Source organism: Taurulus bubalis (assembly GCF_910589615.1).
Source record: "Taurulus bubalis genome assembly, chromosome: 15".
In the NCBI taxonomy this organism is placed as follows: domain Eukaryota; kingdom Metazoa; phylum Chordata; class Actinopteri; order Perciformes; family Cottidae; genus Taurulus; species Taurulus bubalis.
In genome coordinates, this window is record NC_136603.1 from 14,425,786 (window position 1) to 14,445,810 (window position 20,025).

Consider the following 20,025-nt stretch of genomic DNA (forward strand, 5'->3'; position numbering starts at 1 on the left):
CAGCACACTCTGGATGTGCGTGCTTCATAGTGATGGTATCAATGTTCTCATCCAACTCTCCACCGGAAAGTGAATATGCATATTTCTCAAAATGTCAAATTAGTCCATCAGTTAATTATGAATCAAATGTAAGTGTCAAAACCAAATCTAAACTGTATCTTTTGTATCTTAGACACCAAATATCTAAGACCTCTTAGTTTTCTTAAATTACTTTTTGACCAGAGATTTTAACCAGAGGGATTAACCTGCTACCCTCATGCTACAGGTCTATTGCTAATCTCTGTGTGTGTCTGAAGGTTGAATCTGACCCCTGTTGGAGGTCTCTGCTTCAGAGACAGGAGCTTTGTGCAGTTGCTGGAATTGGTTGTATCGTTGTGACCCGCATGTGTGCAACCTTCCCTTCAAGCCTCTAACCTTTGCCCTGGGCCCACACATGCACGTGTGCATACACCTTCGCACAGCAGCAAAACAGCATGCACTTCAATGTGGGCTCAAAGCTACAGTAGGTATTGATAAATGCACTTTAAATGCCTTTGCAGTGATTTACTGTATGTGTTTTTCTTTGTCTTGACATGAAAAATAGGAGCCTCCCTGCCAAACTATGCAGGAATAAACAGCAGTCATTAATGACTGCAATACGTGCACAGATTAATTAATTTTTTCATAGGGGGCCTCTTGTTATTTTTCTTTCAACGCAGCTCATTTATCCAGAGAGCCATGACAAGCCGGGGCAAGACGTTCTGAAGAGATATATCCAAATAAAGAGCTCAGAGATTCACTCTCTGCTTGGCCAGATGCAGACCTGCATGTCCCACCACTCTTCAAGCCTGAGTAACATTCAGCCACATTACTGTTTCATTGCCCAGACAAATGGAAAAGGAGAAGTCATCCGAAAAGATAAAGGCCCATGTAAATTAAGAGAGAAATACAGAATTGGCAAAAGCTGATCTCATTTTTGGCTGTATAACGTTTTATAGCCTTATATTATTTAAAACCTATTGAGTATCTGGTGGTGCTTCTAATCATTCATGGTTCAATTCAGACTGTAAAGCTTGAGCTTTATAGAAAAAAAAGATTTATGGAAGATTTGGTCAATTGATTTGGAAAAAATAAAAACTCTCAGGGAAGAAGCCCAAGGTTGTATACCTTAAACATTATATCTAAAAGATAACCATCCATCCATCCATTTTCAACCGCTTATCCGGGGTCGGGTCGCGGTGGCAGCAGGTTCAGCAGGCCGACCCAGGCTTCCCTCTCACCCACAACACTTTCCAGCTCATTCTGGGGGACCCCGAGGCGTTCCAAGGCCAGCCGGGAGATATAATCCCTCCAGCGTGTCCTTGGTCTTCCCCAGGGTCTCCTACCAGTTGGACGTGCCTGGAAAACCTCTAATGGGAGTCCAGGAGGCATCCTGACTAGATGCCCGAACCACCTCAGCTGACTCCTTTCGACACGAAGGAGCAGCGGCTCGACTCCAAGCTCCCCCCTGATGTCCGAGCTCCTTACCCTATCTCTAAGGCTGAGCCCGGCCACCCTACGGAGGAAGCTCATTTCGGCCGCTTGTATCCGAGATCTCGTTCTTTCGGTCACGACCCAGAGTTCGTGACCATAGGTGAGGGTTAGAACGTAAACCGACCAGTAAATGGAGAGCTTCGCCTTCCGGCTCAGCTCCCTCTTCACCAGGACGGACCGGTACAGCGCCTGTTTTATTGCTGCAGCCGCACAGATCCGCCTGTCGATCTCCCGCTCCACCTTACCCTCACTCGTGAACAAGACCCCGAGATACTTGAACTCCTTCGCTTGGGGTAGGCAGTTTGTCCCCACCTGGAGGGAGCAATCCACCGGTTTCCGGCAGAGCACCATGGCCTCAGATTTGGAGGTGCTAACTCTCATCCTTGCCGCAAAACGCCCCAGTGAATGCTGGAGGTCACGGTCCGAGGAGGCAAACAGGACCACATCATCCGCGAACAGCAGAGAGGCGATCCCGAGACTCCCGAACCGGATCCTCTCCGCCCCCTGGCTGCGCCTAGATATCCTGTCCATGAAAGTCACGAACAGGACCGGTGATAAAGGGCAGCCCTGGCAGAGGCCAACACCCACCGGGAACGTGTCTGACTTATTACCGAGGATACGAACACAGCTAATACTGCAGGCGTACAGAGACCGGATGGCCCGTAAAAGATAACCTATAACAAATTAATTTCTCCAGATATCAAGACCTAGATCTGCTGTGATGGATTCAACGCTAAATGGATGCTTTTGAATGAAAGAGAAACGTTACACTGTTATTGCAGCAAGTGTTTCTCCTTGGACTCAAGTTGAACCGATATTTTACTTTCAAGGCGCACAAAAACGGCAAGCAGCACCAGACTCTTAACCATAAACACAGATTGTGACGGGTATCCCCTCATCCCTCTCTCCATCAACAATTGAATACCACATCTTCCAAAATCATCAACATGCTCATTTTCCCAGTTGAAACACTATTTTGCCCATCAAAGCAATTTCTTGGCATTTATATGGAATCCAGCTACGGACAAACACCGAACAGTAGTATAAATAACTGATCATCTGCTCACATGCATGTTATGTTAATGTATTGCAACATACATAAATTATGTATATTCATAATGTATTGTATCAAATGCATTAGAGAACATTGTTTTTGTGTGTAAAGCTTACCACATATACAGATTCCCAGGGGTAGTATTGTTTCTAACTTCTTATCATATTGCAGGAGTAACTTTTAATCAACGTAATAATTTTTCAATCAATTGACATAATTTTCCTCGACCAAAAGATTGAGGGTTTTATGTCGTTATTTTCTTTCAAGAAGAAGCAAAGGCTGTGAGAGACCACGAGGTTTAAAACATCTGTCTGATCTTTGTTTGTCAATGCATTTTCAACTTTCTTTTACTAGTCTATTAATTGCAGACTACTCTAATGATTTACGTCCATTATCTAGTTACTATATATGGCCCACTGGAGGGCTGTTCATTTGCGTTATTCCCAGACTTCTAAATTATTGAGCTCATACAGCAATTTGATGTGGGTGTGTGCAATTGCAGATGGTGATAACACCGTACGGAGATATTTATAATGTTCTCTGTCCCTACTTTTCTCTCAAAGTCAAAATTTACATTTGCTTTATCGGCATGAGCATAATTATGTACAGTACGGTTTGCAATGGTAATTCAGATTTTCTTTAAAGGAAAAAACATTACTAAAGAAAAAGTGAAAACATTATAAAACATACTGTAAATATGATCAGCAATGAAATATCACGACCACAGAATAATCACACAATTATGTAATTTGACATTAGTTTAAGTACACTGCTCATACTGTATTTGTACTGCTTGCCTCGTAAAGTCAAATCGCTCATAGTATCTATTTTATAGTATATATTTTCATAGTTCAATCATAGTTTTATTTGAAATACTTCTAATGATCTATTTTTTACTTTTCACTATTAAACTGCATTTATTTATGTCCTTGTGTTGCTGCAACACCTGGATTTCTCCTCTGAGGATCAATAAAAGGCTTATCTTGAACAACTGAATGTAATGGCAGTGTAGAGAGCTATAAACGAAAAATAAATGAAGAGGCGTATTTTGTACAGTTCCTGTCATAGACACAGTTTCTTACTGTGCTATGGTTGCTATGGTACACTCAGAGCAAGACATTCTTTATCTGATTAAAAACAAGTTTGAATTCATTCATTTGAGGTTTCTCTGCTAACCCTCTGTTAGAAATGAAGATTCAAACATTTGACTGACCAGGCAAATAAACTGAGATGGATTCCACAACAAATCCTGGACGTGTAAACAAACAAATGCCACAAATTGACTTTAGTAACAGCATCACAAACAGTAGATACCAAGCAATGCAACGAAGCAATGACACACACACACACACACACACACACACACACACACACACACACACACACACACACACGTGTGTATAAGTGATATTGTCTCATCTTTTAAAAGGTTGATGAAAAGAGACGAGTTGCATGAAGTTGAATCAGTGTCTGAAAGTTAATTATGCTTCCAATACAGTAGGACAGGCAGTACTTATATAAGTGTTGTATTGGGTTGTATTATATTGTGCAGGTGGTTGAACTATTACATCTACCCCCTGCACATTTATGGCTTTATTAAACCTAATCTAATATAGACCTGGTTCCAGTTTAAACTCAACTGAATATCTAATGATCCTTGCATTTGACGAGAGAATTGTCACCAGCGTTGATACACAGACTGACTGATTTGCATTTGGAGATAATAAATACCCAAACCAAGAAACATCAAAAGCTCTTCAAAAAAATGTGGCTTTGACATCTGAGCAGATGAGAGTGTAAAGGTGCAGACAATACCTAGAGGATGGTTTACAATGACAAACTCACAATGAGGTACTCCCCCCCTCTGTCAACTGTAGTGATGATGTCCTTGACAAAGTAAAAGTGTTGCGAGGACACTCAAGAGTTCTCTGAACTTGACTGAGTGTCTTTGTGTCGTTAAACTAACATTTGAAACGCACTTTGTAGAGACCTTAGACAAATGGTGAATAGATGCAATTAGCATATATGAGGTCTTTTTGTGTGTTTTAGAGATCATTTTAATATTGCAAAAGAAATACTGAAGTTTTCATTTCCTTGTCTCTGATATTAGACAATATGTAGATGATATGACATGGTATCCAGAGACATGGTTTTGATTTATTCATGAAGCACAAGTTAAAGACCTCAAGGAAGTTAATAAATTATGAAGTGTCTTTGTTTTTTCTCCTCAGAGCGTTCCTAAAAACATGAAGTCTGAGTTGGAGATATCCCCAGATAATTAAGTGTTGGATTCGCTCTGCAAGGAAACTCCCCAAACTCCCGCAGCCTGCCAAGGAGAAACTGAGGAGTCTTTAATCTGGACAAGGTATGGAGGAATGTGCTCTTTTTAAACTGCTTCTTTCTCCTCTTCTCAATAAATATGAATACATTTGGAACATGCAATTAGTCTGCGTTTGTCTTGTATCAAAACTTGCCTGTCACTGCTGCTTGTTTCAAACCATGCCAGACTGCAAAATGCTTTTTGAATACCTCATTAACTGGCATATTTGGATACTATGTATTTGTGACAGTGTCTTTTTGAGAAATGAAATGGGATTTTCTCATTTAAAGAAATAAGTGTCTACTCCAACAACATTTTCAGATCACATTCTCAAGTGGATGAGAGTCATCAGACTGTATGGAACGTTTGCTTCAAGCACTTCCAGTAGATGAAGAAACCACCAGTGACCAACAACAGTGTTGAACCTAACAAGGTGGAAGAAAGAGAGAGAGAGAGAGAGAGAGAGAGAGAGAGAGAGAGAGAGAGAGAGAGAGAGAGAGCAGCTAACACTACTGTTGATATGGTGACATGTTCATGTTAAATAAAGCCTGACGGACTGAAGAAGTGTGTGACATGTGCTGAATGAAGTTGCATTCAGTGTCAATGTGACGACTTGAGATGATTATGGAAGCAAATAATTTCAATCTCATAATCAACTTGTGACATTTATCCACTTCTGAATAATTAACCTGTCAATTTAAATTCCATAGCATTACAGCATTTATATTGGTTTGAATTTCCCTTTCTTAAATTCCAAGGTAGTAATTTGAAGTACCCTATTAGCATATGTAGCCATGATAACAGCAAGGTCTAGCTACGCTGGTCTGTCCACCAGCAGTTTAAAATGTCTCAAAAACTACTGGATGACTGCCGTGCAATGAGGTACAGACAATTGTGGTCCGGAGTATGAAGGATCCTCTGACTTTCTTCTTAGTGACATCATAAGGTGGCATTTGTGTTTCAGCGTGAAGTATTTGGACGACTATTGGATGGATTGTTGTTAAATTTGGTACAAAAACCCATGGTGCAGATTAGATAAATCTTGATGACTTTAATGATCTCCAGAATTTCCCCAAATCAAAGTTTACATTTCTCTAAATATTATGCTTTATGACATCCACATCAGCTTCAGTTATGTATTTATTAGGAACTGTTGTCATGCTAACATGCTAAAACTAAGGCGTTGAATGTGGTATTTATCATACATGCTAATTATGGCTGCAAGAGTTTTCAAATTCACGTCTAATCGGTGGTTCAAGTTAAGCAAACATGACTGAATGGATCCGATTTTATTTCCGCATTTCAAGTTCCCTGAGCTGCCTAAAATAAAAGAGGGAAAAATATCCTGGGTGGCCCAGTTATTATCTTGTATTTTGTTTTCTGAATTTCACTAATCCAATTAGGGCAATCTGATTATTTGATTAGATCAGAATTTGACTCATTAAGCACATTGAAAATACATTTTTGGACTGAATTTGTGAACTATTCGTTCAGTCAAGTTTACTTTTCCAAGAATCAATTGAAATGACCTACTTCACATTAAGAATTTAGTATGGTTAGATTTTACAATTCGCCTGTTTTGTGATTCCATAAGATAAGAGTAATAATAAAAAATATGAATTCATCATTTTGACATTTACTCTCTCTCTCTTCTTATCTTTGTCAGTGTGCTGTGAGAAGGCTCGGAAGTTATCAGAGATTCTGCTGGAGGGTGCAGCGGTTATTACCAAGGAAACCGTGACTGACAGGGACCCAGCGATGCAGAAAGATCAAAGGTGAGGATTGCTCTGTTCCATTATTGGCTTTCACCATTAAATGGTTTTCAAATTAAATGTCTATGCCATTGAATTTCTGATGCTACATTTTACACCGCAGGTTGAAAGGTTTGGAATTTAAAAGCAGCTCAGATCGTCAGAACCCTAAAGCAGGTTACACACACCATCTATCACGGACAGATTTCTCATGCAGATTCATTTTACTCATCTTTCCCTCTTGCTCATGCGTGCTGTTACACATTTAACTACATTTCAAGACACCGACAAAAAGTATCTGCCACCCTACACTATTGATTATCAGATGATGCTTGAACTGCCATAGAAATCATGGATTCTGAGAACACTTTCTTTCAATGGAAAAATGATGGAGGTACTTAGATGTGTAGAAATCAGTGTCGCACGGCCGATCATGACTACAGTCGAGAGTATAGAAGCCTACATTAATTAATAATGATATTTGGTTCAACACAGGATAACACCACTTTACAAACGTTACCACGGTCAAACATTTATTTTTGATTTTTCCAAATAGAAGTGGGCAAGTGCGGTCTCCTTTAAGGTGAATCTGACATATCATTTGCACTTAGCATTTGATTTGTTTGCCCTAATCATATTTAAAAGCTATCCATCAGAAAGGCTTGCCATTCTTCTCTCTGCTGCACGAGTGGTGCTGTGTGGTGGCCCTAAGGACAATCTGTCTGAGAAAGAATAAAAACCCTGAAGGGCTTATTGTTCACAAGCTGCTTCTCTTTATTAGGATGAAATGGACTCCATGGGGAGGCACCTACTGCAGTGACACAGGAGATTTGAAGAAACAATGGCGCTGGCTGGACCCGCCTGACACTGAGCCCTAACCTCAACATATCCACGACCAATCCCAAGTGCACATCTGCATGGCTTTCACCTCTGGTAATTGTAGTGTACACTACTTAATGGTGGGGTGGGTTATTTTAAGTAAGTTATTGTGGTATGTGGCATCAACATTCAGTATAGCAGAAATACAAAAGATGAAAGCCTTAGACCAAATTTTAGGCCAAATCATTCATTCTTCTTTTCTTTATATTTCCTTGCGGTCACAGTCGAATCAAGGCATTAGGTCTAACGCTGCCGGGGCCTGACATGCTTCAGAAGTATCTGCAGTGTGCAGAGATCAATGTCCTGCTCCAGAACAACCAGTCCCTCATCACCTATCAAAAGACTGTCAGTCCACAGAAGGTCAAACCCCAGCAAAGCCCCATCTCACAGATGGAAAGATGGCAGCTGCCAATGAAACGGCAACAGTCTGCCAAGAAGACCCCCTAAATCTGATGATGTCCTTGAATGGCAGTTTCTCATTTGTGTGAAGTGACTCTAACATTATTGTTGAGAGAATTTGAATTCAATGACAAAGTGCTTTCAAGCAATAAATTCAAAGAACATCCATAACGTTTCATTTTTAATCAGTGTTCATAAATAGTACAGCTGTACACATCATTTGACATGGGACACACTAAAGCAAATGTCACATTGCCATTGTCCTGGTTGTTTGATTTGTTTTAACTCTTAAGAAGACCATGAGGAAAAATACCCATAAATCCTACAGTGCAAAACTGCCAAGGTCAAAGGAGTAAAAGCATATTAGTTGCAATCAACCTATATATATATAAAAAGGATAAAGTATAAATCATTGTATTTTTTTTTACATATTTGCAACATAATAACAAAAACATTCACAAGAAAAATCTTTAAGAACACATAGGACAAATAAAGAACCGAGTGGATTTTGCTATGATCAGAAAGGAAAACCTGTCGGACCTGAGAGTCCTGCAGCACAGCAGGCCACCATAGAGTGCTACTGAACGTAACAAATGCTGTTACATTTTTAAATAGAGGAATTAACTATTTTGCAGCATATGTTTCTTATCCTTCCAAACAAAACAGGGAATCTAGTCATCTGAATGAAATCCTTCTTATTGGCCAATAACTACCGGGCTGATAAAAGACCCTTCAGTGCCTCTATTTGCACACCCAAAGGGTCCTTGTCTTCACACTGTTAGTACATCCCCCACCCCGACAATAGTGTGCAAATGTGATCGAAAATCCACCTTCAGTTCCAGTCAAACAAAATCATCATTGTTATGGACTTCAAGATGAATACCTGAACCTGAACACACTACTTGAGCCTCTGAGAATCTTTGGTCTTGTGCAGGATATTTTTTTTCCCCGCCGTCAATTCAGCAGTCCTGGTCAAGCTTGCAGCTCGGGTGGAGCGTCTCTGGTCATCTTGCATACTCAGCCTCACAGCTCCTGGTCATGGTTGGAGTTGCAATATCCCATTGCTATCCAAAGGGTGTTTTCACCAGCACTGCCATGCCAAACTAGCACATTACTTATTCACAGACAGCAGCAGGTTAATCTGAAAGAGAGCCGTAAAAAATGATGAGTGCTCACCGTGGCTTAGCTGGCAAACGTTATCTAACGGTTCTCCACTTAAGTTGCTCTCAGCAGTTTTGGATGTTATCATTAAAACTATGTCAGGTGCCTTTGGGCTGTGACAGTCCCACAGTACTGTACCTGCTCCATCGATGGACATGCAATGATTTGAAGGTCTTCTCCGCTGTATTCCTCCTGAAGCGAGGCATGCAGTCTTTGGAATACCTGCTGGATGTTATTCTGTGGGAAAAGCCATCCTATTACTGAGTGCTGGAGAGAAATTAATACTACATTTCCATCTGGCCTATGTCCCCCCACTATCTTGTTTCCATGTCAACCACAGAATTTAGTTTCCCTCTCATTCAGCTTCACCTGGCACCTTGATGAACAGTACACAGGCGGCACAAAGATTTATCTATAAGCACTCAATCAAATAGATCATTTAGAGCTGAAGGAACAATCTTAAAGCCAAATGTAAACAAAAGGGTCAGCCCAAGACTGTATGTCTCTCTAAATTGATTGACAGGTCTTTAACTACAGCGACTAAGCCTTGCTAATGATAAATACGAGTTATGGATGCTGTGAGAGGTTTGTTTACATGGTTGTCTGCATACAACGCTGCACAACAGACCTACACTTTCAATATCTATGAGGGAAGTAAAAGACAATTGCACTTCTCAGTGATACATGTGAATAAGCTCTAATTTACATTATTTCAGAAAATTACTGATTTGACCTTTAAGTGCAAACAAATGGGATTGCTGCTTTTTAATTACTGTATGCTATAATTATTTGAGCTTTCAACAAGCACTTGCAAAGAAACTGAACAAGCTACAACCGCGCGTTTCCACCACCCACCCGGACAGGCTTGAAAAGGATGAACTCCGTGTCTCTATTGGCCAGGTACAAGGACATGCTCTGTAAAGTGCTTGGCAGCTTGCTCTTCATCACACGGTAGGTAGTCGTCACTATATCGTTGATCTTGGCTGAAAAGAGAAAAAAGGACAAGCAGAAAAAAAAAAATTGACATACCCTCTAGCATGCGTTATACACGTTTTGATGAATTACAGTATGATGCCAGTGGTGTTTGCCGAGACAAATCTTACCTGGCTGTGCCCAAGGTTGCTGAGACAGACTGTACGTGGGACCCCCTTGGATAGCCATAGTTTTAAGAGCTGCAACCTGAGTGCAAACAGTCGAAACAAAACATTGCAATCTGAAACAACTTAATTGGTGCTGGTGTTACTATTAACCATGCAAAAACATTTTTGGGTCAATTCGACAAAGAGTAGTATTTACTTTCTGAATAAATAACAAATTGAGGTGGGTAGAAATAAAAAACCGGCAACAAATTATTGCAACACAATTCCGTACCAAAACCTTCAGTAATCAGTAAATGAGCAAATCTTTTTTATTTACGTTATAAAAAAGTAAAGGCTGAAAAAAAAAAAAATGAAGGTTAGGATGAGCCATCAATGCCTGAGGCAAAGTCTGCCTTCAGTTACCTTGGTGAGAAACTCCTCAAGGTTCCCCACAAAGATCTGAGTCTGTTGCTGAATGAACTGCTCACAACTGAACTTCAGGTGCCGGTCCACATCCTTCTTAGAGTCAATGTAGTGCTCCTTTATCTCCGGTGTTCCCTGTGTGCCACATAGACGAAGGGTTTAGTACTATCAAGGCTGTTTGTCTGAGCAAGGGTGCTATCAAAGTACATAAAGTGTATGGTGGGTTTCATAAAATAGGCAAAAAAAATTAAAACACTACCTCCAACAGGAATTCAAGGATGGCGTTGTGGCTGTTAAGACGGAAGAATTTGGGAACAGCCTTAGGGTTGAGGATTTTGAAGGCAGCATCTTCACACAAAGCAGAGATTAAATCTTAGCTGGTGTAGAATTAGAGTGCCCTCTAGTGCTACAAATTTAATATGACCTTGACTGAGATGAGGGGCGATAGGAGGAGCAAATCTGCCTTGTGAGCCATCGGTTAATGTACATTATGGTGTTGGATTACACTGTAATTTCCACATTAATTGTTGCCACCGGTGCATGTGATAGGCAGAAGTTGCTTAATGAGCATGAGAATGTAATGACTGGTTTTATGGAGCTGAACACCAATGTTCCCTCCACCTTTAATTATCTCACCTCGTGTTTTCTTCAGATCCAGTGAGATTTCCTTGATGGCGAAATCGGTGTGAAATGGGGCAATCTGTTCACGCACTATCAGCAGGTGCTTGATCAGGAAAAGTTGCCCGTCTATTTGAGTCTACAGAAAGCGATAGCACATTGTTAAATCCACACTGCAGGTTGCCAACACAAAAGGGCATCTGCTGACTATCCAAGCTACAGAGAACATAAAAAGCATAAGCTTAGAGACGATAAGGAATATGTCTAATTGATAACTGCTGATTAACCATAGCTGGAAAGGGACATAACTGACCAAAAGAAAGGCAGTTTCTTTCAATTTATTGCTCAGCTAGCGACTAAAACATTGGGAAAAAGACATCATCAACATGGGGTGGGAACATATCCTCTGAGATTGATGTTGCTGCTTTAATTTGAAGTGTTAGGTTGAAATGGGCCAGTTAGCACAGACAGACAGCAAATTTGAAGGTGAGAGAAGCCCATAAATAAAGGATGGTCTGCTGAACACTCTGTAGAGCATAATAAAGCACCCATTAAAATAACTTTAAATGACATCCCAGCTGCTTTAGTTAGGTATCCGGTAGCAGAAAGGAATTTGAATAACAGAGCACATTTCATTGAAGAGAGAACTGATCTTATTATGAGTTAAAAGTAGGGCTCATTTACAGCTATTCTTAAAATAATACAATTCTGAAACATTCAGTAAAAATACAAAACCACACTCTCCATACCACCATACTCTTAACCATGTGTGCCAACCTTGTTTTTAAGGATGATATCTGTAGCTTTAAGCAGGGACTGGATGCAGGCAGATAAGGCTTCTTGAGATAAACCCTGGAAGACTGCTCTCTGGAAAAAGACCAAGTCACAGTAAAAAACACATGAATAAGAAATGCATTGAGGAAAACAACTATGTCACACATCTTACCATATTTAAGGATGGGAGACTATAAACTAAATAAAAACTGGGCACTCACATCTATACATCTGTAGAGCTTGGACAGACAAACCAGCGTTCGTCTGACAGTAGGGTACCACATGCCGTGGAGATCAGCAGGAGAGATAGATGTCTGGAGGCGGGATGCTTCTACATTGCCTGTATTTATTGCACAAAAGAGGAAGAGAGCTATCAGGGAACAATTACACCAAAGGTTGTGGTTGTGCGTGTGTGTGTGTGTGTGTATATATATATATATATATATATATATATATATATATAATTAAATGAAACTTGAAAAACGGACCAGCATTACTGTTTCTTCTACCATCAGGATCCTCAAGCTGAACATCAGAAAACATGGACTCTTGTGACATCTGCTTCATCTGCTCCTCCTTCAAGCTCTGTGCAATTCTCTATTTGCAAGAGTTAGAAGATAGAAAATGTTAGCTTGTTCTTTTCCTATTTGCTTTAACAAGAGTAAATAAATACAATTTGAAAATAAAAATAAAATGGTATTTTATAACATGCGCAGATGTTCACAAGCCCGAAGACCATGGCAACAATTTGCATAATTAATTATGTTTTTCAAGGACCTAGGTAGAAAGTGTTACATGTTGGAAAGTCACTTTTTGTTTCTTTGCTTCAATAGGACATCTACAGGGTTTTTGAAAAGCTTTTCATGAAATAAAATTGAACTTGCTATAACCAACAAAAACATTTAAAATGATTTGACATTAAGGCCACAGGGTACAGGAAACACATTTAAGAGCTTTGAAACGTTGGTCAAGATGCAAAGTTGTATTAAACTACATGTGCAGACATTCAAAAGCGAGAAGACCTCGCAACGCTTAAATTAACTGGAATTTAACTCAAAACATTAAGATATATGCTAGGTCGGACAAAACAAGCATTTTAACCATGAGGCTCTGGGAACTTTCAACGGCCAGATTTCTGACATGTCAAAGTCAAAACAAAGAATCGAAAAATGGTCTATACATGAACAGGTAATATGAATTAGTTGCAGCAGTAGTTACATTTTCTGCAAAGCCGGTTGAGTCTAAACAGATTACAGTTTTTTTTTCTGAAGATGTCACAACGAGAAAACAACATCTGTTTAAGCTCACGAGACTCACCTCCATCATCTCTAATTTCTCAGGGTAGGCCAGGTCCCCTGGAGCTGGGTTGTAGCCTGTGATATCAGTCTGTATGTAAATGTGAGTCCTATAGACCAGCCTTTCCTGGACATCCTCTAGCATCTCCTTCACTACTGCATCAAAGGCCCCCAACTGAGTAGCTGAATAAAAGAGCTCTGGTCAGTTTACAGTTGAACATAAATCAAAATAAGGTTGTATTGGGTCTTAAGTATAAAGAAGATCGATAGTGGATGGTGTGAATCAAGGTGCTATACCAAGAAGTCTGTTTCAAAGGAACAACATCAGCCTACCAGCACCTCTAAAGCTCACTAATCAATATGTTGTACCTTATTTAATCCGTAGAACAAAAGTAACATCTACACATTCCTGTTTTCCTGGAGGTTATGCATCAGACTATTTCTTGGAAGTAACTTCCAGGACTCTCCACTAGCTACAACCAAGACATGGTCTGGTTCATAACCCTTGTAAAAAGCAATTTGGCGTTAGTACACTTTGGTTTTTGGACATGTTATACATATTTAGTGATTCCATTATTTTTTCCCAAAAGAGCACGACACCAAAAGACAAGGGGTGTGCAAACTTTGTGGGACTATATCGGTCCACAAACTCCAGCACAGGTGTATTTTAGTAACTCAAGAGTTAAAACACCATGTGACAAGTGAGACAATTTGAGGAGAACAAAAGCTCTAACCTACCATTGTTATGAACATGGTCTTCCAGCATCTCATTCTTGAGGATACTGCAGAGCTCAGACAGGGTTTCCAGGTGGATGATGTGGATGATTAGAGGCCGGAGGACATCATACAGGGACAAGCATAACTTCTCTAGCAGCTCACTGTCAAAGATTAAACGCCATTTAATTGCTTAGTACATCTGAGAGAAGTCTAAAATGATACTTTCTGCTCAATTAAAGAGTTGACGTTCCTTCAAGTTGAGGAATAAAGTAATGCCTTAAAATAATTGAACAAACTGTTAAATAAGGTTTTGCACATACTGTGTAAATTGCTATTTCAAGCACTTAACAAATCAAGCCAAACTTGACACGGCTGTCATGCATTTTGATGCGTCACGCCTTAAATAAACACACCTGCATGTGTGCTACAAGACCATGACACTCAGTGTGTTCAGTGATCATAATAGTACGGAGGCGGGTACTACTCACTCTAGTTTAGGTGAAGGCTTTGAGAAGAACTCATTGTAGAGTTGGTGTTCATCCTGGCAGACGTGAACCATAAAGGCACAGCCACTGCGAACCTGTACAAATACACATAATGATCACCGGCATTTCCTACTAATACTTTGCTTTGGCTGAACTTCAAACAAGCAAACACGTCCTCCCACATAAATGATGCAGGCAGCCATTATAGCAATCATTAACAAGATGCATAACCTTTCAAGTTTCATTAAAAAAAAAATCTCGGACAGGTGGTGCCGCTGTTATGACATTTGTTGTATAAAAGTCTGACCTTTAATTGTAGCATCCCCATCAAGCCAATTAGTGAAGTGTTTTTAAATACCACAACCGCATCAAAATACACAGTCTGTCTGGGTGCCAAAATGATTTCTGAAGTATCAAATTGGAAGAAAAATATTTTACCCCGAATTATTGGGCCTACCGTTAGGTCAGTTACATTTTTAAACAGTAGAGGAATACAGCACAATAGTCACTGCTTTATAGATGAGGTTTGACAGAGTATACAAACAACACTGCACATTAATTCACTTGTGAACAAAACAAGAGTAAGCTGTGGATGCATGCTGTGCACAATCTCATTTATCATGTGCACGGCTTTGAGTCTGCACCAACACTCCAGAAAATATCCCAGAGGGACCATACTGTGCATTCTCTGTAAACTCAAATGTCACATTATTTCTAAAGGGCAGGTCTGCTTCAAACAAGCCGTGCCTTACCAGAGCACAGTGGTCTTTAATGTTTTGGTTGGTCAGGTCAGTAATGGTGGATGCAATGCTGGGTCTGAGGAGCAGCTCTCTCTGGTCAAGGTAGCACTGATGGATTTCGTCGAGCAGCTGATGGTATCTGCTCACATTAATATACGGAGGAATGAGTTAATTTAGTACAAGGAAGAAATATAACAGGAATGCTGCGACTTTAATCTGGAGAAATGCCAACACTCACTCAGGAATCTTCTCTGCTCGCTGTTCTATCTGTTCAATCAGTGACTGAAAGAAGAAAAGAACATCGATGAAAATGTCGTATTACACAAAATGAGCCATGTATAGTTTTCGTGGGGAATAAAAACAGAATACTCACTCTGACTTTCGGTGCAGCTGCTCTATACTTCACATAGTACAGTGTAAAGGCATTGTCTGCATTAGTCAAGCCCATTGGATCCTAGGGGTGACAAAACAATTAAATAAATTATTGATATTGACTTAGGGACACATACTGTTCAATATGTTTGCCTCCTTTCACCATTGTTGGCTTGCAAGAGGAGGAAATGTGGCTTTTCCTTACCCTTTTTGTTAACTGGCTTGTGAGATGCTGCATTGTGTTCACAATGTGGATCTTCATGAAGTGCATAGCTTTAGAAAGACATTGTTTGAACTTGGCCAAATAAACTGGATAGTCTTTGAAATTGGGCTGGAATTAATACATTTGCAAGTGTTAAGACAGCTTTCATTATGATCACTTATCATATATTGCAATGCATAAATCATACAGTTTTATTCATTTAACATTATATTGCCATGGTCTTCGTTTTAAACTTTCCACTGGTATATAAGTATGCATTAATTACGCAGAAGGCATTTAATCATCTATTGTTAAATTATTCTATCGCTGAAAAAAAAAAGAGGACATTTGCACAAACAGAATTTGAATTTAATTGAGAGTGCGAGCTACTTACATGTGAAGAAACATATTCAATGCAGTCATCCAATTTTGACAGCATTGGTATAAAGCCTTCACTATTTACAGACAGGGTTGGCGAGTTCAGTTTCTGCAAAGACAAAGAAAAGGTTAGGTTTTAAACCAACAATTATAGTCTTTCAGATTTATAATCAAAACATTGTTATTTTCATTTGGCAGTTAACACTGCCAGAAATGTCTTATTTATAATTGAAAGTAAAATCTACAAAACAGTCGTACAGATTTTACTTGAAAGGTTTAGGAGATAAAACAAAATTTGACACATTTTATGAAACTTTTTAGAAATAATTATATCGGAAATGTAGCTGAAAATAATGTTTTTAATCTGAGAGATAATTGATGATTTTAAGATGTATAGGTTAAGGTTAAAATCTAATCAACAATAAACATAAACGTCACCTACAAGGCATAGATTTAGGTATCAAGATGTAGATAACCGAGAAAGAAAACCTACTGTGTTTATGTTTTCTAACTCATTAAAATATGACAGTTTCTGCTGTATGCTCTCTGCCAGGTCAACAAGCTCCGACTGCAGAGAGAAAGAAAGAAAAAAACACACCCGACATAATACAACATGACAGTTTAATTTCATTTCAAGTTCAATTCAGCTCAAGTGCCTCAAATGGTCCAAACTATTTATGAACATAAGCAGCAGCTTTTGCGCGGAAAAAATAATAAAACTACAGTGCCAATAAGATATGAAATATGTCACAGTACAGATTTTTTTTTTTAACATCCTGAACGCCTGCTAGCAATTCAGACAAGCTTGTATTTATGTCACACTGCTCTGAACTAGATAGGGGACAACGTTTACAGTCATCTCTGGTGACTCCTTTTGGTCTTACCACAATTGTTTTTACACAACTTCCCAATTTAGAGCAGCTCCAAAGTTTAGACCATACATGCAGCTAATTCTGTAGTTTCTAGGTTTTGGAGTGATGTTCATGTTTTCTAAAATCCAGTACTTAGCCTGTCCTGGACTATAAGAACAATATACTCCGTAAGATTACAATTTAAACATATTCTATGGACCAAGTCTCAGCGATTTGATTCGTATGCGTCTTGAGTTAATAGCAGGAGAGACCAGAGTGCAGCTTACCTGCTCTTTTAAGAGCTGTTCGCAGGCCTCGTGTAAGGTGCCAGTCTTATTGGACACAAACAGATACTGTTTCTGGAGGGAGTCCAAGTGCTCCAGAGCAGTGCAAACATCTTTCAGGATAGCGTCACATTGTTCCTGGTAGCAGTTTAGATCATCTCTGGTTTTCCTGAAGGGGAAAGCAGAAATATCTGTGTGCTTTCCAAGATGATGCAGTGAAGCAACCTCCAGGTTTGCAAAGTCATTTAACAATGTTTTAACGCTGAGCAGAAAGCCTGACACGCTGTTCTTGCTGTACTTCTGACCACTTCTTGAGGAGTGACGAGAAGTACAGCAAATAAGTGCATCTCATATAGAGCAGTATAGAAGCAGAGTTCTGCCTTGTTTCTTGCAGATTTAGCGAGTCATACACTGTAAAACACACAGCCTGAGGATTTGCCACAACTATGATGACTTTAATTTACTTTTACTAGTTTACAATGATTTTAGGGTGTGTGATGACAAACAAACCTTTTAATGTAAAGCACATTACGTTTACTTGTCATGATATAGTTATATCAACTGTAATAACACTTGTCAACGTAGGTTGTGTCTCATGAACTCTTTAAAAAAAAGCTTACTCCAAGCCCGCCCTCCTCTAAACAAGCACATGGCCAAAACATCCCATACAGTGTCGTGTACACATGCACGCACCTGTATTTTGAGCTCTCGTCCTGGTCCATGTTTGCCTCCAACTTGGCAAACCAGGCAAAAAACTGCAACACAAGTGGCACTGCATTAAAACCATGCACCTTATTGTGATGAGAGTACGTCCAACAAACAGGCTGCAGCAGTGTTTACTGTCACCTGTTGTGCAGTTTCTATCCGGTCATTCCCCATGTCGAGCATCTGGAAACCCTTGAGTAGGACGTCCTCTGTTGACGCGGGCACAGTCGCCAAGAAAGGAGACTGCAAGGAGCGCGACGAAAGGCTGCACAGGTCCTCAATGGGCAACTGCAACAACAAAACGGGGCTCTTTAATCCTGAACGTACGTTGACGTCGCAGTGTAAGCTTGCTAGCAAAGCCTACAAGCTAACGTCCCGCAATATGTAGCGTTAAACCTCAATACTCTTTGTTTAAATGGCAGACAAGTGCACTGAGTTTACGCACACACACAGAGAGGGAGGCACATTTAAGCTAGCTAGTGACACTGACGTTAAGAAAGTAATGTAGCAACCCCTGTTAGCACGCTAGCTGGCTACCGGAGTCACAGCTCACCTCTGACGGGACAGAGAGCGTCTCCGCTGCGGCTCGGATCTCCAGGACAGCGTCCATTTGTTTCTCGGTGAGGGGAGCCATGGCGTCAGTGCGGCGGTCCCAAAACGACAGTTTCTCCCGGGTTTCTTTATCTGCTAGGTCCAGGAGGGACTGGTCTGTGGACGCCATCGTCACTTCGTACAGCGCCAACGTCAGCAGCGAAAAACGCGCAGGTACTTCCTGTTCCGGGAGTGTGGGCGGGGCTTTGAGAAGTGTCTGTCAGTGTAGTTCAAAGGTAGTTTAATTTACTAAAGAGTATATTTTGTTACTTTGAGTACTTTTATAGTGATATTGGCCTGCCACATATCATACAAACACTATACACTCTATGTGTGTGTTAAGTGTTTATCATAATTATTGTGTGTACATCTTCAATTTGACATAACATTCATATTCAGATTCAGATTGTACTTTATTGTCATTGCAGAGCACAAGTACTGAGACAACGAAATGCGGTTTCGCATCAGACCAGAGTGCAAAAGAAAGCAGTCAAAAGTGCAGTGCAATGTGCTGGATGAATACAATGTAGAGTCTGTATAAACAGTATTGGATAGTATAAACAGTTTATATAGATATGTAATATAAACAGCAAAGTGAAGTGTGTATAGTCATTGGAGGAAGGTGTGTGTGTGTGTGTGTGTGTGTGTGTGTGTGTGTGTGTGTGTGTGTGTGTGTGTGTGTGTGTGTGTGTGTGTGGGAGGGGAGGTGGTGGTGGTGATGGGAATGGGGGCTATCACTGTGGTACAGAGTTAAGGATGTTAACTCTGCATAAATACGTGTTTGGTATTTATGCTATTTATGCTTTTTGTTGTAATGTTTTTATTTTATTTTTTTATGTTGGATTGGATTTATGTTTGGTTGTGTCCGTTATTTTTGTTTCTTTTCTGCAATTGTTATTAGCCGGTACTAATACGTTATGTTATAGTGATATTCAAATCAGTATTTCCATTTTTAAATTATAGCAGGTTAAAATTGTAATATATACATAAAGTAAATAATTATATAAAGCAGCTGTTGGATTGAAAAATTGTTACTTTGCATTAGTCTAACTTTAATTGTTCCTGATCAAGTTTAATTTATTCTGTATTTACAGTGAGTCAAAGTTGCATCAGCTCTCACCTGGATGACACTGATTGTTGCATCATTCCTGTACACCAGTGGTTCTCAAACTGTGGGGTGCGACCCTCTAGTGGGGCGCGGAGGTATTACAGGTGAGGCGCGGGGGGAATAGTTATCTGTATTTTACCCATCAGTGTCTTCAGTGTCTTGCTCAAGGACACTTCGACATGCAAACTACGGGGAGAACAGGGATCAAACCAGCTATCTTGTGGTTTCAGGACGACCACTCTTCATGAGCTACATGAGAATTGTACATAGTATAAAAGTACAAAGTACACAGACATAAAACGTCATTAATAAATACATGGCGAAATG

At 39.9% G+C, this 20,025-nt stretch overlaps 1 protein-coding gene across 1 annotated transcript; it reads right to left on the reverse strand.

The window, feature by feature from the left end:
* Nucleotides 1-8,089: 8,089 nt before the first annotated feature.
* cog3 (component of oligomeric golgi complex 3) lies at nt 8,090-18,720 on the reverse strand (the record flags this gene model as incomplete). Its single annotated transcript, XM_079231152.1, has 23 exons — nt 8,090-9,056; nt 9,215-9,313; nt 9,932-10,059; nt 10,180-10,255; nt 10,579-10,713; nt 10,838-10,926; nt 11,215-11,335; nt 11,974-12,063; nt 12,192-12,340; nt 12,468-12,567; nt 13,288-13,448; nt 14,004-14,143; nt 14,471-14,562; nt 15,220-15,346; nt 15,446-15,489; nt 15,581-15,661; nt 15,785-15,910; nt 16,176-16,268; nt 16,653-16,727; nt 17,298-17,463; nt 17,988-18,049; nt 18,141-18,287; nt 18,553-18,720. 23 exons carry the CDS (start codon nt 18,718-18,720, stop codon nt 9,027-9,029), a joined length of 2,499 nt encoding a protein of 832 aa, XP_079087278.1. The 3' UTR covers nt 8,090-9,026.
* Between the last annotated feature and the right edge of the window lie 1,305 nt (nt 18,721-20,025).